Source organism: Xiphophorus couchianus, chromosome 5 (genome assembly GCF_001444195.1).
Source record: "Xiphophorus couchianus chromosome 5, X_couchianus-1.0, whole genome shotgun sequence".
NCBI classification, from domain to species: domain Eukaryota; kingdom Metazoa; phylum Chordata; class Actinopteri; order Cyprinodontiformes; family Poeciliidae; genus Xiphophorus; species Xiphophorus couchianus.
The window spans coordinates 12312929-12333023 of NC_040232.1; the positions used below are offsets into that span (position 1 = coordinate 12312929).

At 38.4% G+C, this 20095-nt stretch overlaps 1 protein-coding gene and 1 long non-coding RNA gene across 3 annotated transcripts; one reads left to right on the top strand and one right to left on the bottom strand.

Moving 5' to 3' along the window:
* Nucleotides 1-921: 921 nt before the first annotated feature.
* On the bottom strand, nt 922-10441 carry fip1l1b (FIP1 like 1b (S. cerevisiae)). 2 transcript variants are annotated; one of them, XM_028018819.1, is made up of 15 exons: nt 10176-10441; nt 9792-9846; nt 9006-9087; nt 8756-8868; nt 7476-7540; nt 7249-7359; nt 6651-6781; nt 6414-6532; nt 5811-5910; nt 5571-5727; nt 5394-5475; nt 4741-4793; nt 4179-4368; nt 3798-3944; nt 922-1488 (listed from the first exon to the last, which is right to left on the bottom strand). In XM_028018819.1, the coding sequence occupies exons 1-15, from the start codon at nt 10252-10254 to the stop codon at nt 1344-1346; spliced, it is 1629 nt and encodes a 542-aa protein (XP_027874620.1). In that variant the 5' UTR covers nt 10255-10441; the 3' UTR covers nt 922-1343. The 2 variants fall into 2 exon arrangements, with proteins under 2 accessions (XP_027874620.1, XP_027874619.1); XM_028018818.1 differs by having other exon boundaries at nt 4155-4368; nt 10176-10439.
* Nucleotides 10390-19881, top strand: LOC114145315 (uncharacterized). The gene is made up of 3 exons (XR_003595657.1): nt 10390-10517; nt 19237-19311; nt 19747-19881. It is a non-coding gene; the product is annotated as an uncharacterized LOC114145315 (long non-coding RNA).
* The last annotated feature ends 214 nt before the right edge of the window (nt 19882-20095 follow it).

Here is a 20095-nt window from a genome sequence, read left to right on the forward strand (position 1 = left end):
GTCTAAAATGGCTCCTGAAAAAAACCCAACTTATTAGGACTTGTTTTAAAATTAAATCACAGAGGCACTTTTTCAGAGTTGCACCTGCTTGGAAAAAAAAGAAAGGGAACTGAAGCATGCCACACCCCAAACTCTGAACAGTAATAGACTTCAAACACAGCACTTTATGTGTTCAAGCAAAATGTTTTGCATTTCAGTAAAATCCCAGCTTTGTTTTCCTCTGGTAACACCAGCTGAACCCTAAAACACTTGGAACCAGCGCTGAAATTGCTCAACTGTTAGAGATTTACACAACAGGTCAGGTATTCACATGAAGTTGAAAAAAGAACATTCTCACGTGTTCGATGTTCATTTAACAGGAACATAGTTACTTGTAAAAACATATTCTAAAAACCAGATTTGAAAAAATACTCACCAGTAATGATGTTTTTCTCTGCAGGTGAAAGGCATTCTACTGAGGGTGCCATAAAAAATCATTTCCTTAGGTTTTAAACACAAGAGAACTGGAACAGTCACCAGTAAAGTCAATATCAGTTATTAGCAATGGATTTTAGTATTTAGTCTTGAAGAAAAATACTTTGAAGAGGAAACTAAGCATTAGAATGAGAAAGAAAGAAGATTTAAGAAAATTTAAATTGTTAGTTGTTCAGGGTGTGAGATGGTCTGTCCTGTTCATTTCAGAACTGCTGTTATATTTTTAACTTTATGCACAAACATCATGGCGTGAAGAACATTAAAAAAAAAAAGAAATCCAGTGAACAGAAGTTATCTGGACATAAATATCTTGCAAAGGTTTTCTGTGTTGTGAGGCTCTTGGTCATCCATAACAGAGATAAAACACGGTGAGTAGACATTTAACAATTTCTTTATCCAACACCTCTGATAATGTTAAGCTGTTCTAATAAATAAAGAGACAAAGGCGACTTATCAAAAGTGTTTTTAATGGAACTTAACAGACAGCACTTTTTTTTAGATGTCTTAATTTGGGACGAGAACAAAAGGATATCAAACCAACAATAGAAAAAGGTCGTATCAGACTGATGGTCCAGAATATACAATGAAATCTGTGAGCACGACCTAACTGCTGCCGTAGTGCTCTGTTGGGAGGTTTGGGCCAAGATGGAGGTGGGTGAAGAAACTACTGTTTACTGGGGGAAGATGAGAAGGATGAGCAGCTCTCCCTTCAGCTCCTGCTCTCCTCCATCTATTCTGAAGTGATGGTGAAGTTTAACAAGAGGATGCAGGGAAACCGGTGGAGAGCAGAACGACATGATGTATTGATCTCATCCCTTCTCTTCCCCAGCATGAGGACACATTGAGGACAAAGCAGGAGCTGGTTGTCGCTACTCCATAGCCTCCTGGTTCTCCTGATCTGCACCCATATCCTCACTAGCCTCTTTGCCCTCCTTGCTCCTCTTGCTCTTCTTGTGTTTGTGTCTCCTGTGGCTGTCGCCCTCCTCGCTGTCGTGTCTCCGTCGACTGCTGCTGCTGCAAGAAACAGAAGGAGGACAGAGTGAAACAAGGGCAAAAGACAGGAGGAAGGAAGAGAAATCAGAGATGGACAAAGATAGGTGAATGATCAATAAGACAACAGCGGGAGAGGGGACAAGAGGACAAAGAGGAGGCATGATGGGAAATTGATCAAGAAGGAGGTATCTATCAATTAGGAGGGAAAAAGATGAGAAATCAACAGAAATGCTATTTTTGCCAAGCCTTTCAGCTCAAACTTTTCAAATATTTTTAAAAGAGATTCAACTGACAGAAGTTTAATCTACTGCAAGTGTCAGTAAATATTAAATCTATATAGTTTTATTGAAGAAGCAGAAGAATCGGCTTGCAAGATACATGATGTGACATAAAAGACAGAAGCTAAAAAAAAAAAATTAGAGACAGACAGACAAAATCAGTCATCCGGGAGGGACTCAGAGTAGAGCCGCTGCTCCTTCACATCGAGAGGAGCCAGTTGAGGTGGCTTGGGCATCTGGTCAGGATGCCTCCTGGACGCCTCCCTGGTGAGGTGTTCCGGGCACGTCCCACCGGGAGGAGGCCCCGGGGAAGACCCAGGACACGCTGGAGGGACTATGTCTCTCGGCTGGCCTGGGAACGCCTCGGGATTCCCCCCGGAGGAGCTAGAAGAAGTGGCTGGGGAGAGGGAAGTCTGGGCCTCCCTTCTGAAGCTGCTACCCCCGTGACCCGACCTCGGATAAGCGGAAGAAGATGGATGGATGGATGAAAATTAGAGACACCATCAGGTTTTTAGAGAGCCCCCTAGGGGATATGGGGAAAATTTTCTCTTGCGTTCCCTCGCAATATGCTTACTGCAATATTTGCTGATCTACTTTGTATACAATCACAAATGTCAATTTAAAATTTCAAATATGTAAACATTTAAAGATCCTCAGTGAAAACTTCATTATTAACCCTTTGGTGCAAAAAACTGATTGAAAATCGACTTATTCACTGCATATTTATGTCTGTTTGTGTAAGGCTGAGAAGGAACTGTACATGAAAGCGGCCCTTTAAACCGTTCAGTCAATCAACACAAAAGAGACACAATCAAAACTGTCCCATTACACCGTGATGAAAACTCAGAAATAGTCCAAATTGTTTGAATGTATTTTTTATTTCTTTCCTTCTTACGAAAAGTTTCCATTTACATCATTGGTTTGTGGGGCATTTCTATCCTGAAGATATAAAACTTCAGATATTTCACAACGAGATATTAACATACACGGAAAAACCTTACGAAAGCCTTATATTATGGCAGAAAGTACGATGGAAAGCGTAAGTAAGGCTTACAGTATTCAATTATGCTGCATGAACTGATTAGCACATTATTGCAAGAGAAGGCAAAACCTATTGAGAGGCTACGCAAAAAAAAACAAAACAAAAAAAAAACAAACTCCATGTCCCCTAGGGGGCTCCTTGGGTTTTTTATGGCCGACGCTGATTTTTAGTTTTCTTTCCAATTTTGAGCAATTTAGACGTTTTATTTTGAAACTTATAACCAAAGAAAGAAGGTATTGTAGTTTCTGATAGATGAAGTTGTTTTGAATCCAACAGAAAATTAATAACAAAATCATCCCCCATTTAAATTTCAAATCATGTTTTTATGAAATGTCAGCAGAAAGTCATGGCAAAGAGAAATGAAGGCATTAAAACATTCGTCTTTGTTTAATTTAAATAATGTGTTTTGCTTGGTGATAGTTACTGAAAGAAATTCACTTTTCAATAATATCCTAATTTATTATTTACCCATTAAAACAGAACATTTTAACTTTGAACTATTAGTTCCATAAGCGCATCAGAAAACGACACTTTGCATTCAGTTTTGAGTTTAGGTAACCTCACATTAAAGTTAGGGACGCCAATGCTTTCATCCATAAAGAATTCACTTTCTGTTGGATTCAGAGCTGGAACTTTAGGCAAAGAACCTTCTTTTCTTATTTGCTCACAACCTGCTTTATTTACTAGTTAAATTAAAACAAAATCTAAACCAATAAGACTGGATCAGACATTAGGACAAAAATTGCAACTTGCAGGTAAAAATATCAAGGTAGCCAGGAAACCATATCAGTAAAAATATGATCTGAACCCATAAAGTTTAAGAATGAACAGCTGTTCCTGAGAAAGACTGTAACAAATAAGGATTCAGGTTTATAATCTGAATAATTGCTTTTTAAGACGTTGTTTTTATGCAGCGAAGAAACAAGGAAAAGTAGCATCTGAGTGAAGGATGAATTTAAAAAATGCTACTGTAAACCAGGTAGCTTGTGCATGAGTGTGTGCTGGTGTACCTGCGAGAGGACTTGTGACGTCCCTCCTCTTTCTCTCGGTGCCGCCTCTCTCTGTGTCTCTCCTCTTTTTCTCGACTTGCCCGGTCACGATGACGCTCTGCGTAACCACGTTCTTGGTACTCACGGTAGCGATACCGCTCCTCATCACTATGGCAACAGATCGAGAATTATCGTCCATCTGGATGAAAATTGTTCTTAAATTGTGCATTTACTCATCTGCATGGTTTCTAAAGTGATATTAAAGACACTTTTATATATGACGGTGAAAATCAAGCACTTATCTCCATCTAAAGCCTGAGCTAGAATGATTACATGACAGTGAAATCCCCCCAGGTCATTCTCCAGAAGAATACACACCATTGTTGTATCTGTCCTTCTGACCTGGTGTAGCTCATGGTTGAGGGGCTGTGCTCCCTCTCTCGCTCGCGCTCATGCGTTCGCTCTCTGGGCCGGTCCCGTTCCTTGTCTCTCTTGTCTTCCCGACGGGAATAATAGTCCCAGGGTTTGCTGTTGTCCACCATGGGGGGCCAAGGAGGAGGCACGCCTCCAGTTAAGGGTGGAGGGTAAGCACCTGGAAAGGAAAAGGAGACGAGGGTTTAGTGGAAATTAGATTCCGAAAACTGCAAAACAAACGAAACACCGAGTTCCTTTAAATCAAGGCTAAACCTCCCCCCACTTCCTTTTAGAATTGTTTTATTTGATAATAACTGGAACATTAATCAATACATTTGATGTATATTTGATGATGATTTTAATAATATGACCAAATGTAATGCTAATTGCTAGTTTCATAAATGGTTACTATATTATATTTTTATCATGTTAAGCACTTTGAACTGCCTTGTTGCAGAAATGTGTTATACAAATGAACGTAACTTTTTTTCAGTTAATTATTTTTGATAGTTTTCTTATGTGATAAGGAGAATGCCAATTAATATTTTACCTTGAGGAAATGGGTACGGTGGGACAGAGCGACCATCGTAGCCTCCAGTATGGCTGTTACGGAAACAGACAGAAGGCACTGTGTTAGCAAATTGAATTAATTACAACACTTCATTAAACATTCAGTTCTTTATTTAAAAGTATTCTGACATAGATTTCTAAAAAAAAAAAGTAGTTTAAAGGTGCAGTATGTAACTTTAAAAAAAAGGGTTTTCTAATATTTGTTTAAAATGTCACTATGTCCTTACAGTGTAATATGAGCCATAATCAGGGGAAAAACTAAATAAATAAACAAACCACTTGGTCAGAAACAACCAATCAAAGAAAGGAAGAGGATTTTAGCGCTGTCGATCAACTCTGTGAATACGCTGCTCACACTCTCAGCCTTGTTGTCTCCGGTGCTACAACTCCTTACCCACATCAGAGCCTACCATGACTACAAAGGCCAGTTAGCATGGCCACCATTGACGACAACAACTTCCATGTTATTTAATGCCATATTGGAACAAAACATAACTTCAGAGGTCACTGATTTTAAATTAAAACATGTTTACATAACCGAGAGCACATGACCAGTAGAAACATATTGTTCAGATTGTTCAGATATACAATCAATGCAGCTGCAATCAGAGCGAGTGTTGTCATGGACGTCACCTGTCCATTGTGGGAATTAGAGAAGGTGGAGGGCCGCTTGTTGGAGGGTGAAAACCAGGAGGAGGAACTGTGATGGGCAATCCTGTGAGGTGGAACAAGGTGGAAGAAACAAGCATACTCAAAGCAACCAGTTTTCACAAAAAAACAAAACATTATTATAGGAGAAACTGAACTCACTGGGTGGAGGTATGAGAGGAGGTGCAGTGCTGACGTTTGGTGGAGGAGGGAGAAAAGGAGGCGGGGGTATGTTCGGAGGAAGCGGTCCAGGGGGGAAGAAGGTAGGAATCTTAGCTGCGGCTGGTTCAGCTTCTGATGTTGAATGTTCAGATATCACCTGTGCAACAACAGACAGCAGAGGGCGCTGTTAGCCTGTTGTTCAGGTTTTTAAGAAGAAACTTGTTCTAGTTTCTTCTGTACCTGGATGTTGTTGCCCTCTAGGTTGTGTCTGCGTCTTCCCTCAACCCTACTGATTGTGGCTGTCTGTCCACCAATCACATCAATAGTACCACTTGTCTTCCTACAGATAGAATATTTAAAAGCATTAGAGGCAGAGCAGAACCCAAAACAACCAATGATTTATTATTTCCTGCAAAAAAGAGAATCCCATCAAGATGAATGATGATCGAATAAAACATAGAAATATGATGTGTAGTTAACAACCAACATACCAAAAATCTCTAGCTACTTCATAATTAATAATCAATTAATCATAAATTAATCAAACTATTAAGTCTGAATATTACTAGGTAAAAAAAATTAAATTGCAAATTAAGTCAACAATTTTTGTATTTCTTAAGAACAAAATGATGTTGATCAATAAAAATAAATCAAAATTGACAGAATCTCAAAACATCAAGTGTTCCTCTCCAAGAAATTTGATTTCGGATACTCTTGTTTCAGCAACATTTTAAATTTCTTTTAGCTTCTAGGTAATTAATAAAACCTTCATTTGACTAGGATAGAAAACTAATTGAAAGCATTTTGTTTTTGTAGCTCAGAACATAAACGTATAGATGTTACCTGGTGATCTGACTGACAGCAGACTTGTAGAGGCTGACAGGAGACGTAAAGTCTGTCTTGGAGGTGTGAACAGCCAAACTGGATACATCCTTATCATTTCCTGTTCTGCCCTGCTGAACCTTTGCAGACAGCCAGAGAAAATCAGAATTAGCTGAAGATTTTCACAGTACGTACAGTCAGTGTAACAGGGTGTAACTGATGAATCTAAGTAAACTAGTAGAGGAACAAATGTCATACAGAGATCTTGCTGGTCACTGAGCCAATTGTAGAGACCTCTAGGCCCATTCGCAGCCTCTTCTGTTTCTCACAGTAAGCCTTCCAGGTGTCCTCATTAAAACCATAGTTGAAATAGTCTGACAGATCGGCTCCTGCAAACCGAATCACAAAGACACTTTCTGTGAATTACAGCACTAATAAACCTGGGAAAGTAAACAGGGATACACATTTCAGTATGGTTTATTATGTGGCTGTAATAAAATATTACGTGTACTTGAGACTGGATGAAATTTACAATCATATTTAAAGGCAGCATAGACAATTATAATGTGAGGACCAATATGTTTTCCTTAAATTACAGTTTGAATAATTTTAGCAAAACATGTGGCTGTAATATTTTAGATGATTATTGTGACGAATCTCTCGAATGCATTTGATTTTTTCACATTGTTCTTTTACATCATTACAATAGTCCTTTCAACTAGTCATATATGACAGAAGCAGGGAGAAGGTGAATGTATATAAAATTAAAGAATAACCTTCCAAGTATTGCATTTAAGTAGCCCTCTGCAAATATGATATTGTGGTAATGATTGTGATTTGAGAAAGTTCAACAGACCTGGCTTCCTCCAGGGTTTCTCTTCAAAGCTCTCCAGGTCCACCTCCAGCACAGGAACACCATTAATGCTTCCTGGTGCGTCCAAATCCACTCCCTTCACCTTTGTAGTTACTGGAAATAAACACAACATCTTAAAGGCTGCTTTCACAGAAAGAAAAGCGGTAAAACTGGTTTAGGTTGAGAAAGTCTACAGAGATGACAGGCTAAAATAAACAGAAGGGTGATACCTTGTCCATAAGGTCTGGATCCTGGTGTCTTTATGTTGAGGTTAACAGGGGGGGTGCCATATGTCCTGAAGAGAAAAAAAAAAGATATGATGAGAGATGATGCTGTTTTCCTGCAAGATATTATAATATTGGTGAATACTGAGGCAATCATATGACTTGAAATAAGAAACTAAATTAGTTGTGTATAAATTGGATGTTTGTGGCTCTGGTATAATTTTGATTCATACATAAACACAGTAAATAGAGATGACTTAATAGTAAGTCTGAACATCTTTCTGTTTGGATCTCACAGCAAACACATGCATGCCCACATTAAAAAGTCTATACAGCTCCTGAAAACATTATATTTAGTTATTTTCAACAACAGTAAGGCTTTCTTTCTATTTTAATTAAAAAGTTGCTTCTAACCAAGAACTGGTATTGAAACAACTAATGCCTGACGGGAACGACACAGTTCAGTTTACCATTTTATGTTCTGGATTATTCGGGAGAGCGTTTCCAACAGTTGAACTCTCATTGGGCAGGTGGGGTTAAACCCAAACACGGCATCCATTGGTGCAACAGCAAACGCATCGCACTAGAAAGTCTTGTGCTTGAAGCAAGCAGTGACTGCACTGCACCCACCCGTACCGTACACCTCAGTAGAAATGAGGCATCAGTTGTTTGTTTGTTTTTTTTAAACTTTTTATCTTCTAAAGCTTTTAGGTTGCATTTAACAAGTATCGCAAAATATATTTAAGACATATAGAGCCTGAATGCATGGTACTTATTTAATTAGCCACAATATGAACATTGTGGAATGATAAGTTTACAATGTAGTGCATAAGAAGCCGCTAGCTCATCCCAACCTGAGGATTGGACAACCTCAAGTCTCCCTTATTTGAGGGAGACTTGACTCCCTCAAACAGAGGAAATCATATGAAGTTGCTACTGAATGCTAATTGGATCTAGGTTTTATTTTCATAAACGTCAGAATTTCCTTTTCCATATTTTATGTTACAACTTACCTCAGTATGAATTGCATTCAATTCTCCCTCAAAACTCTACATACAACACCCCATAGTGACAAGAAAATTGTTTTTTTTAAAAATTTATTTCTGTAAATATATATATATATATAAAAAAAACACCCAGATGTATGTATGTATGTATTCACAGTCTTTGCCATGACGCTCAAAATGAGGCTTAGCTGCATGTCGTTTCCAAAAATAATCCTCGATATGTTTTTGCAGCTTAACTTAAACATAAATCCTCTTAGAAATATTCTAAGGAAAACCTACGTGTATTGCGGCGCTCCAGTTTTGATGTCACCAATGGTAACTCTGACATCGTCGTCGTCATCATCACTGTCGCTGTCGCTCTCCACATCCTCGCCTGCAGCTTCGCCTTGGGACTGAAAGCCCAGAAACAAAGTGACACATGTAAAGCCATGAATGTTAAAATGAAGCCAAAAAGAAAACAAACAATATCAGGAAAGTGGACAACAGAACATAAGAGAAGGATGTGCCAGGATGTGAAGAGGCTACGTACCTCAGAGACCACTCCGTTCCCCGTAGCATGTACATCAACAACAACAGCAGCAGCATCGTCTGTTGAAGTCTCAACAGGTGCACTGCAGGTGTAAAACATAATGAGACACCACCATTAAAAATTAAACAACCAATGCGTTCTTAATGGATAGAGTTTTGAAAAGGACAAGATAATGATAGGTTAACTATTTCTTCCTCCCTGAATTTTAGTTGTTGTTCAACTCTGCTTGATTTTTACATTTTAAAAGAAAAAATACATAAAACAAGTTCGATCATGTTCTTTTCTGTCAGTATTAGCATAAACTACAGCGTTTTGTGCAATCTGTAAATCAGGTTTCTCCAACCGCAGACCTCAATTGTGAGTTCCACTGTCCTGTAACTTTTGGATGCATCTCTGCATATTAAGCTTCTGCAAGTCAGTGAACTAAATAAATGATTAATAGCCAAGCCTTTGCAAAACTTGCTGACAAGAAAGGAGATAATTCAAACTTTTGATGCAGGCGTGTTGGAGCGGGGATGGAGCCAAAAAGTTGCAGGTCAGTGGTGCTAAAGAACAAGAGTTGCAAACTCCTGCTGTAGATAATGGTGGAATTACTGATCCTGGTGTAAACACAGAGGTTTGGACTAGTAATTTAACAAAAGTATCAATCTGAGATTTTCCCCTTGAGAAAAGAAGGGGAAAGGAAATCTTAGGTATAAAAATCTTATCTAATCCCTCGACTGTGTAAGACGCAGTTTGTGAATGCACCAACCCACAATGATGTTCCTCTAGAGTAGAGTTTGTTACCTGGCAGCAGCTTCCAGTTTGGGTTCTTCATCTTCCTCTTTGCTTTCTGATTCATCTGAAATACAGATCGAACAACAGTTTAGCTAATAAAATTACAGCAGTATTCTAAAAATAAACTTATAACAACAAAATACAAACTGAGACTATTTATCATAATACGGTACAATCCTCTATATTGTTTAGTTTCCAAGCCTGCTTCTGTTGTTGACGCTAAAGGCCCGAAGACCAAATCAAACAGTCAATGCTAGTTAGCTTCCAGGCTAATGTTCCGTTATTCTCAGAGCACGTAAAGGTAATTACTGCTTAACGCTTCGTTACCAGAGCTGCACAGACACTACCACGCGTCTCTAATAGATAAATGGAGTTGTTTCTAGTTGTTTTTACCTCCATAAAGCCATTCCTCCTCTTCGTCACCGGCGCTGGCGTCAGTGGTGGCTGTTTTGTCCGCCTCCTCCCCGGACATGTTGCGCTAACGTGCAGTTTAAACCAACAGCAGCCGAAGCAACAAGCCCCAAGTACGCTTAGTAACGCAAACAAATACGAGCGATATTTATCCCTGAAACGGGAAAGTGTAGTTAAGAACCTAAAATATTACTTCTTACATTCATATTAAACCTTTGGAAGTCAGCGAGACGCCCGGAAGAAGCTGCTGGGCCCGCTAAGATCAGAGCGCTGGAGCTGAAAAACACAGCGACCCCAGCTGGACAAAAGGAACTACTGCTTCAGGTTAGTTTGTTACCGGGTAAAAAGGTAGTTTGGGACAGTAAAAAGTACTCACAATGTCTGCTTTAGTAGAAGTACAAATACCTGAAAAATATTCAATTCAAAGCAAAAGTACAGGTTGAACTGTTTACTAAATTAAAAATAAAAACGTTTTGAAATGTAGAAAGTAACTTTCACCTTCAAGAATACAGAATCACTTTCGATAAGTCTAGAATATTTAAAAAGTTCTAGTCGTAAAAAATACTTTATTTTTTTCTTCTGTTGACAAAATGAATAAACTCTCCATAACAGTCAGGATATACTGGAACAACAGTTCTAAGAGCAAGCCAGTTATATGTAAATAAATAATTTTCAGTATTTCCTTCCATTATTTGCTAGTTTGTGTTTTTCGAATAAAATACCTAGTAAACATATTAAACTTTGTTTTTGTGACATGAACATTCAAGTGGTATGAATCATTTTGTTAATCACTGTGAAGAAAGTCCATTTGTCATGCTGCCAACATTTGATGTTGTTTTTTCATCAGTGTATCTTCTTCTTTAAATCAGTGTTTCATCTTGATTACTCACTTTACTTCATTTGAGATGTCTGTGAACAACAATTGTGTCCCATTGTCAGTCCAATATTGCTCCATTATTGTTGTCTGTTTCTACATTTCATGATGCACCACACATTTTCATAATGGGCAGCAGCGGCCAGGCCAATACAGCACTTAGTAAGCATAATTAATAACGCAGCTCTGCTTTTCTTTCCATGACAAATGCAACTCCTATAGAAATCTGAGATGGATCCAGAAGACTGCAGAGTCAGCAGCATCAGATGCATGTTGTGCTTGATGTGTCAAAGATCTCCCTGCTGACTGTAAAAGTCTTCAGCTCCCTTGGGTTTTTTTCACCTAATTCTGTGAAAATCTGTGCTCCACAATCAGGCTTCAAATATTTCTGAGAGGCCTGAAAAAAGGAACACAATTATACAATTAGGATCGAGGTGCACTTTTGTTCTGTCATCTGGAAACAAAAAGAGTCCTTTTGGTGGATATTACGTTGTTTTTAAAACCTCTCATTATCAAATCATTGCAAGTCGGTAATTTGATGTAATCACCTGGGTTTCCTTAGATAGAAAGGTAAATTTTTTCTACCAATTTGAAAAACGAAACTTGACCACATTGTTTGATAACTAGGATGAAATAGGATTGAACTACTCCTATGCTTCAGGTTGAATAAATTCAAATAAGATTTGCAGTTATCGGTTATTTACAAATTATTCTGATTAAAACAGTAGCACAGTGTATTTTCTTAGTTTATTGCACATTCCTTTACTGTTTGGATTCATAAATGGAGGGAAATACATCAATTGATTTGTGTAGCTGATAGTGGTTGGTTCAATAACAATTATAAAATCTCTGTGGTTTTAGAACGCACTAAACTCGATTGGGACATCATTCCCAGCTTCAAGACAAATGGAATGCAGAATACTGTAAGCTCCTATCTCTTAGAGACATCACTCCTGACTCTCCTGTCCTCCACTCGGTCAAAAACAAGTGAAGGACACTTGTTTTTGAAAACTGATGTTTTTTGATGGAAGCTTGACAAGGTACAGTACACACCAGTTATAGAGTTGGAAGTCAAATAAGTAAGATACTAAAAAGAACAAAAAATCCAAATATGTCAACTTCATACCACTTTTTATGTATTTAGATGGCAAGAGGAAGATTCTGTCAGCAGGACAATTATTTCTGCTCTCCATATGCCTCGCATTCATAGATCAGTGGCAGGAAAACTGCTCAAAGACAAAAGGCCATGGAAGAGTTAAGGGATACAGCAAACATATCAAAGATGGTCCACAGACCAGATGAGACTGAAGTGAAACTTCATGGCCTGCATGTAAAATGTCATTAGTGTTGGAAACACTAATGACAAGCGCCGACCAGCTGCATGGTGCTGAGAAGATGGGAGAAGCTAATTACAGGGAGGAAAACCTGTTAGAAACTGGAGCAGAGATTTGCTTGCCACCATGAACATACAGCCAATACTCAAATAAGATGATGCAGATCTAAGCACCTTCAGGTTTTAGAATGGCCTAGTCAAAGTTTAGTATCTCAGGAAGTCTGTAAGATTGATTTTAACAGATTCTTTCTATCTAACTTGACTGAGTTTAAGATGTTTTGCAAAGAATAATAGGCAAAAAAAGTTTCACTATAGACATGCAAAGCTTGCAAAAAAAAAAGAGAAAGCCCTAAACACTTGCAGTTGTAACTGAAGCACGTGATGGTTAAACACATTATTGATTCAGGGGGGCTAAACACAAATGCAGACCACACTACTCTGATTTTTATTTATAAAAGCTCTTGGAAACCATGTATTATTTTCCCTGCTTCAACATTCTGCGCTACTTTGGCAGAAGTAGCGCCAATGAAGTGCGCTAAAGTTTGTGATTGTAATGTGACAAAATGATTTGCAAGGCGCTCTATATCCTTTCCTCCCACAGATAGCTGCACCTATTTGTTTTTTATGACTCTGAGCAGCAGCAGCTGCAGGCTCAATAAGCCGACTCTCATGACTTCTGCCTCTGTTTGCAAGAAGTTGCCATTAATGCAAAGCAGACTGTTAATGCTTTTATGGCCTTTCACCGTTTAAGTGGGTTCTGTTTAGCTGCTCAGTAAATGACTCGGAAATTTTGTGGATTGTCTCCCGCTCTTCTCTTTCACTCTAAGTGTCATCACAGAGATTGCACACAGAGGCGTGAACAGCATCCCAGCTGATCCGCCTGCTGCTGGGAGGAAACTCACTAAGCATGTGCAGCATCTGCACATGCTCTCAAAGGGGGTAACGTTATAGTTAGGAGTCCATCGATTTTCCTCTTCTGCGTGTGAACTCTGCGGGGGTTCATATCATGAGCATCTACCGTATCATATCATACGTGTGAGTTTCATGTGGCTCTTTGTAAGTTCTCACATACACATAGTTAAAACTCACACACACACTCTCAGAGGGACGTCAGAGAGGGCTGCTAATGGTCTCTGAGTTAAACTGATCATGAAAATTACATTTATTTTATTCACTCCGTCTCCTTCAAACTGATCTCTCCTGCAGAGTGGTCCCACCATCTTTCTTGTGTTTCGTTTTACATTTTTCTCATCTTCTTACCATTTCTCTCTTGATGCCCTTTTCTGCACCTGAGCCATTTATGTTCATATTTGATTTTCTGAAATAACAAAATTCCCTAATTTTCCACTGAAAAGATTATTCACTGCTTTCTTTTTTTTTGCCAAAGCTAGCTTTGTTTGGGATCACTTGACACTTTGATGGATTGGCATCAGCTCTCTTTGTGGTTTCTTCTTGTTTTGTTCCACTGTCTCCCAGAGTCTGTGATTACTGCGTGTTTGTCTCGGCGGACATTATGTGCAACTCTGGCAGTAATTCACATGTGTGTAGGAACATCCATGCAGGTTTGAAGAGCATTGGGTTTGGTCGACCATGTGCAGTTGTCTAATTAGTCTTATATAAACTGGAGAAACATTGTTGGAGGAATTGTTTTGTTTGGTGCAATAATTACTGAAGTAGCAAGGTTTAAAAGGCTTTAATTAACTGGTCTCAGTGCACAAATTACCTTTTCTATGTAATGATAGAGCTGCCAGTCTATGAAAGCATTGGTGACATATTAAGAGATTGTGCATTTGGATCAGTCTTATACTGAGTGAAATGGGTTGGCAAAATGCTGCCAGACAGTAAAATTGATTAGAGAAGCTTGAGGTTTTAAATTAAGACACTTTGTCAATTTTCTACAATTTTAAAATTCCTTTCTTGACCATTGCCATTCCACACATTATGGTCATTTGCATATAGATACTGCAATACATAAGTGGAAGAAAATATCCAAACAATGCAATGTAGGAATCCAGAACCAACATGCACTTATTTATTTCCAAAAACCAGTTGAAATTGATCCACCAATACTGCTTGACTTTGGGTTGCATGACATAAACAAATGAACAAATCTCTTGTTTGTCAAACTTAGCACAAGCTAAGACTGTGGAAGGTGGTTGAGATTTTAAGCAATAATGAGAATATGAAGTGATAAAGGGCTGAACAAGCCAGAGCCTCCTGCTGGTCAAAATCTGTTGTTTTGTCCTCGCTGTTTCTTTGTTTGTTTACATCTCTCCTATCTCCATCTTATCTTCCCTTACTGTCATTCTCATATGCTCTGCCTTTGTTTCATCCGCCGTCTGTACCGCCCTCTCTCTGCTTCCAGCTCCACGCTCTCTCCCTCCTGCATCCATCCCACTCTCCTTACGGGGGATTAGGGCGACTCACAGCCTATTCGATGCTAATCGGGTTTATCCAGACAGAGGACGATCAGTAATTACCCGTACTCATATTAGCTTCTACAGATATGTGCACTGACACATTTTCAATCCACATCATCGCTTTGCATCAAACATATGGTTATCACAGCAGGGTGATGCCACCACAGATTATTAAGATAGATTCTGCCTCCTTTGTTTCACAACACAAAGGTCCATCTGTCAGGAAACTGAGTCTGCTTCATTCAAATATGCTCAATATATACTCTTTTTGCAGAAATGATTAGTGTATCTTTGAGACAGTCTATTCCAGATTTGAGTACAAAACTAAGAGATTTTCTTGAAGGATCATTTGCTCTATAACTTAAAGCTATGCAAGAGACTTCTGTGTAAAAACCAGGGAGACTTATTTTAGATGTAGTTTGTCTCCTATAGAACGTCTTGGTCAGTTTTTCTATTTGTTTTGCCATTTTGTAGAGCAATATTTTTGGTCCAAATTTAATTACCCATTACCCCTCCAAAAACAAGCACCCATGCCGTGACATCACTTACGACAGATGGTAATTGGTCAGTGTTTTTCTGAATCTGTCCACCTTTATTTTTGGATTCCTTCAGATCTTCTGTTTACTAAAGGCAGCTGCTCAGCTGTTCCTTGTGCCTCTTGTCTTATCATCGACTCACTTACATATCAAGCAAAATGAGTAGTTTTTAAGTCTTTGTTGCTCTTTGTTAAAATTTTGTTTTGTGAATTCTGTAATTGCAATCTAAGTGGTAAGATTTTATTGTCAGTGGGGAATTTATGACCAACCTGGATTCCTTTGGAAAAAATTATTGTCTACCAGAGTTTGACTGCTAAGAACAAAGCTAAACAGCACCAGCTTATTGAACATGACTTGGAACAGGGCCAGTCTGTCCAAATGCTACAGACGTGCAGAGCAGCTCAACATGAGAGTACTGTGTTGATCAGAGACAACAAACAGTAGGCAGGTCAAAAGTTTAAAAAGGAGTGTTTTTACTTACTGCTTTAGAAAAATCCAGTGAGCTGCATTTCAGACCACTTTAACCTGAAAAACATTTTCAAACATTACAGTTGGGATATTCTGGTGACAGCCCAACTATTAGTTTTACACACCACAAATCTAGGCTTTTTATGAGAGTTGTAGAAAGAAAACAAGTTCTTTTTAAAGTTCTCCATAAGCCATGAAGATGTAGAAGAAGCTACACGTATAGGATGAGACCAAAACATTTTGGTTTGTGTGCAAAATGCTCTGTGACTAACACTGAACATCCTTTTAAAATCCCACTACAAAACATGGTGATGGCAGCATCATCCTGTGGGTATGTGTTAGAACATTTTGTTCATTACAAAGAATAACCAAGACAGAAATAACAAAGAGTCTCTTTAGATATTTAAATACTTGCCAGCATGAGGAAAATACAATGAGTTACAGTCAGTCAGAGCGCTCTCTGACCAAACAAAAGAAATGATCCTGCTTATATTAGCTTTCTATGACCGTAACACAAATGCAGGGTGGAGGATAAGAGAGTTTCCACCTCTGCAAAATCCCCTAGAACAATGGTTCCTTATCTTTGCTAACTGTCCTTATCTCACAACAGGAAATAAACCACAAATGCTGCCATGTGTTTCACTTTAATCGTCATTAAGTTGCATTATTCTGAATCTGTACTATGTTCTGGAAATATAAGGTCAAAGGCAACAAATGAGTAAGTGATAAATTAAATCAATGCAATCAGTAAATTCAATTGATTCCCAGTAGATAACTTAAAATGAAGATAATGAACAAACATTTTTCCAACAGTATGCTTTTATTTCAGCAAGGACAGAGAAGCTAATCAGAGTTGATGGGGAAAAGCATTGAGCTGAATCTTAAAGAAAACCAGTTAGGGGCAGCAAGAGACACTAAAATATGTAAAATGGGTTAGAAAAGGTCCAATCCCGGGGGCGTGCCGTGGTGGCGTAGGGGTTAGCGCGACCCATATTTGGAGGCCTTGAGTCCTCGACGCGGCCGTCGCGGGTTCAACTCCCAGACCCGGCGACATTTGCCGCATGTCTTCCCCCCTGTCCTTCCCCATTCCTGTCAGCCTACTTTCGTAAAAGGGACACTAGAGCCCACAAAAAGACCCCCTGCAGGGGTAAAAAAAAAAAGAAAAAATAGAAAAGGTCCAATCCCGGGGCAGACTAAAATCCAATGAATAATCTGTGGTAGGATTTAAAAATGAATGCCACAGACTCACTCCATTGAGTCTGATTAAGTTTGATCTGCTCTTAAAAACAGAGTGGACAAAAAGCGTCAGTCTCTACATCCAAAGTTGTTAGAAACATTTCAGACAAAACACTTCCAGCTGGAATTTCAGTAGAAGGTGGTTTTACAAAGTATTGACCCAGGAGGGCTGAATATAAATGCATGCCACACTTTTCAGATTTAGATTTCTAAAAAAAAAAAAGTTTTAAACTATGCTAACAGTTTTTTTTCTCTTCCATTTTACAGTTATGACACAATTGTTTTTGTCTGTTCCACTAAAATACTTCAAAGTTTGTGGTTATAATGTGAAATGTCAGGCATTAATATCTCTGTAATGACCATGCTAATGTCTTTTTGTTTGTATAAATAATAATAATAATATCTTGTGTTTTTCTTTTCTTTTTCCAAAGGTTAACAATCCACTGAGTTGCAGCCTAGATTGGAGTATTCAGTCAAAGTAAAAGTTGTACATTTCTCATATAGGATAAAACTTCAATATCTTACATATTACAGTTTATAATATTTATTTATTTATTTATTTATTTATTTATCTGTGCTTTTAGTTCAGTCTGTCCAGTCCTAAAGCAAAGAACAATAACTGAACCACCGATGGACACTTAGTAACCACACAAAGTTGATATTAAAAAAAACAACAACACACATTCCTGCCCTGACCGTAGTCAAGTGGAGACAAATGGACAGATATCAGGTTTATAATGTCCACTCAGCAGACAAAGAGAAGAGCTTGGCTGGTTTGTATCGAGAGGGCGGGGAAAGCTTAACCTGAGCTTTTAGACAATCTTTAAAAGGAGGAACAATGAGGTTTCCTTTGAACTGCATGTGTGTCCAAATGTGTGTACGTTCTGCTGTCCTGCATGTGTCAAAGGCAATGCTCATTTCTGCCTGGGGGTGTGAAGATAGCTCCATTTGCAGGTGATTGAGTTAGGGTGAGTGTGTGTGTGTGTGTGGGGGGGGGTGTCTGTGTGCATGCGTCACCAAAAAAAGAAAGAGAGAGGGGAAGGTGAAGGAGAACAAGAGGGAGGGTGGAACAAGGAGAGGGAGGAATGTTTTTCATTACGTAATTTAATCTAAGTGGCTATTTTTCTTGTATAAAACCTCCATTGCCCTCAGTGAGACCGCTGTCCTCATCTGTCTAAAAGCACTGAGTGAGTCACGCTGCAGATCCACACTCACACACACGCACACCCCAACACACACACACACACACACGGAAAGTCAAAGTGAGTCAGCCCAGAACTGCTGCAGACGCTCACCTCAATAATGAATAATGTAACAGGGAAGGCATATAACTTCTCAAATGGCATGTGAACTCAACGGACAGTGGACATATGAATGATCCTGCTGGACAAAAAAAACTCAGAGCGTAGCATCTTCATGGAGCATATGGGCAGCTGGACCTCACATGAATTGTACTCTGACACCCCGGGGTGCTGCTTTGTCTGTGGAGGAATATTTAATAGAAGGTGTCAAACTACAACTGGAAGGTTTAGCGGATTCCATTAAAGCAACATATGGAAATTTTTCATGTATTTATTCATTTTAAGTTCGTACCAAAGAAGCTATTTTTGTCAGAAATATGAAAATTAGCTGGAAACAGCTCAAAATGTTACAAAAGATTTGCAAAAAGTGTAAAAATGCAATGAATACAATACTGTATGTGAACATTTCTTCCTCTTCATGCAAACTCAAGATGGAGGACTGAAGCAAACTATACAACCTAAATGCATACATGGGTTTATGTTGATGGTATTCTTTCTTTTCATTTTTCTTTTCTTTTCTTTTTTTTTTTTTTTTTTACCTAATACCGGGTCAGAAGTTATGACCCAGTTTTTTGGGTTGAGGAACCTGCTAAAAGTAATACTGGTTGTGAGAAGGTAAATGATGTCTGCCACACATAGAGATACTCTTTCCTGTACTAAGAAAAAGCTGAAAATCTTAACATTCCTTTTCCAATCCTTTTGGAATTTTTTAAATTAATTTGATTTCATATTTGTATTTGTCACGAACAATTAAGAAGTTAATTATTGGTTATTTTAGTAACTATATACAATATAACCTTTAAATTTCCAATTGAAGTGTTAAAATTGTGATTTTTTTTTTCTTCTTCTTTTCATGTCCTGTCATGGCATGTCAGACTTACTACATGGTGAAGCTGATTGTCTACATGTGCCAGGATTGGTTTGCTCTGCAAAAAGGACGTCTGGAGATGGTATCCTAAATGCTTGATTGACTTTATTAAATCAGGGTTGCATCTGGTATCAAAGTGGACAGGTTACATTATTAAAATATCTGTGTGTTTGTATGACCTCAACTTTATGGATTATTTGTGTGAGTGAGGGGGCGAGTGAGTCAGTGTGAAAGTGTGTATGTATGTTTGTCACCTACAATGGAAAGATGAGGCAAGGAAGGAGGAAAACTGCTTTTTATTGGGGAAAATTAGATGTTTAGTTGTTCAAACTTCTCATTAAATTTAGAATTAATGATAAACTTTAGCTAGTGATATTTAACAATATATTTTTATAGACGCAGCTTGAGTCTATTAAAACATGACATCATATTAAATCTTTCCCTATGAAGATATCACCTAAGTGACTTACCCTGCTACGATCCATGCTGGAAAGCTAAGAGTTGTTTTGTTTTGCAGGACGTCTGGGTTGCTCCTAATGGGTGCTCGTCTGCAAAGGGAGATTTGAAGCTCTATTTACATATTCCCACCAGGCTGTCAGAGATGTACTGGGTTTAATGTGTTTAAAGCAGTGATGCTGCTTAATTAAAAGGCTGATAAGTGGAATATCTGAGATACAGAATCCTTATGGAGAGTTTGTTCAATGTTTACCAGCAGATTGTATCATCAATTCTTCTAAATCTATTTTTACAGATATTGTTATCTATGTGCTGAGTAGTATTTATAAAAGTTTAGTAGCTCTAAACCTCTTAGACTTTTAGCCTTCTGTGGAGTTTTTGAACTTATTTTTGGAAGTTTGTTTGTCAAT

Coding starts and splice junctions, on each gene's coding strand:
- fip1l1b (XM_028018818.1), bottom strand. CDS start 10,254: ATGTCCGGGGAGGAGGCGGACAAAACAGCCACCACTGACGCCAGCGCC. Junction 5,911..6,413: donor GCTGTCAGTCAGATCACCAG/GTAACATCTATA, acceptor TTCTATCTGTAG/GAAGACAAGTGGTACTATTG. Junction 3,945..4,154: donor GAAGGACAGATACAACAATG/GTGTGTATTCTT, acceptor CTGTTGCCATAG/TGATGAGGAGCGGTATCGCT.